Here is a 435-nt window from a genome sequence, read left to right as displayed (position 1 = left end):
TCTCCAGAACCCTCCAGGACCTAAGGTTCTCCAGAACCCAGGATTCTCCAGGACCCTGAGGTTTCTCCAGGACCTTGAAGGTTCTCCAGGTGGATCTCCAAGGTTCTCCCTTTCACCTCCTCCATGTTTCTCTCCAGACGCTCCACCAAGAGTCCGTGCCGCGCGGAGAAGCAGCAGAAGATCTCCGACCACGACCTCATGACCAGGGACTCCTCGGAGGAGGACGCTCCTCAAGGTTCACCCCTCCCTCCTCCTCCTCCTCCTCCTCCTCCGTCGGGTTTTTCCTTATCTAACCCCTCATCGCTCTCTTTCAGATTTCTGCTACTCCACGTACGACGGCTACGAAGGAGAGCGAGAGCTCCCCAAGAGGAAGGAGTCGGCGTTGGCGGCGGAGGAGGCGGCCAAGGAGAAGCGCTACTCCTCCTCGTGGAGCGC

At 59.3% G+C, this 435-nt stretch overlaps 1 protein-coding gene across 1 annotated transcript in view; it reads left to right on the top strand.

Annotated features, from left to right (window-relative positions):
* tbx16 (T-box transcription factor 16) overlaps window positions 1-435 on the top strand; it is a gene marked incomplete at its 5' end in the record, with an annotated part of 15,684 nt that overhangs the window by 12,883 nt on the left and 2,366 nt on the right. The window contains 2 exons of the mRNA XM_025053821.1: window positions 138-235; window positions 315-433. Of these exons, the coding sequence (XP_024909589.1) occupies window positions 138-235; window positions 315-433 (217 nt within the window). The remainder of the gene's footprint in view (window positions 1-137; window positions 236-314; window positions 434-435) is intronic.

This window comes from Cynoglossus semilaevis, unplaced genomic scaffold (genome assembly GCF_000523025.1).
Source record: "Cynoglossus semilaevis isolate Cse_v1.0 unplaced genomic scaffold, Cse_v1.0 scaffold19, whole genome shotgun sequence".
Taxonomy (NCBI): Eukaryota; Metazoa; Chordata; class Actinopteri; order Pleuronectiformes; family Cynoglossidae; genus Cynoglossus; species Cynoglossus semilaevis.
This window is presented reverse-complemented; position numbering and strand designations above follow the sequence as displayed.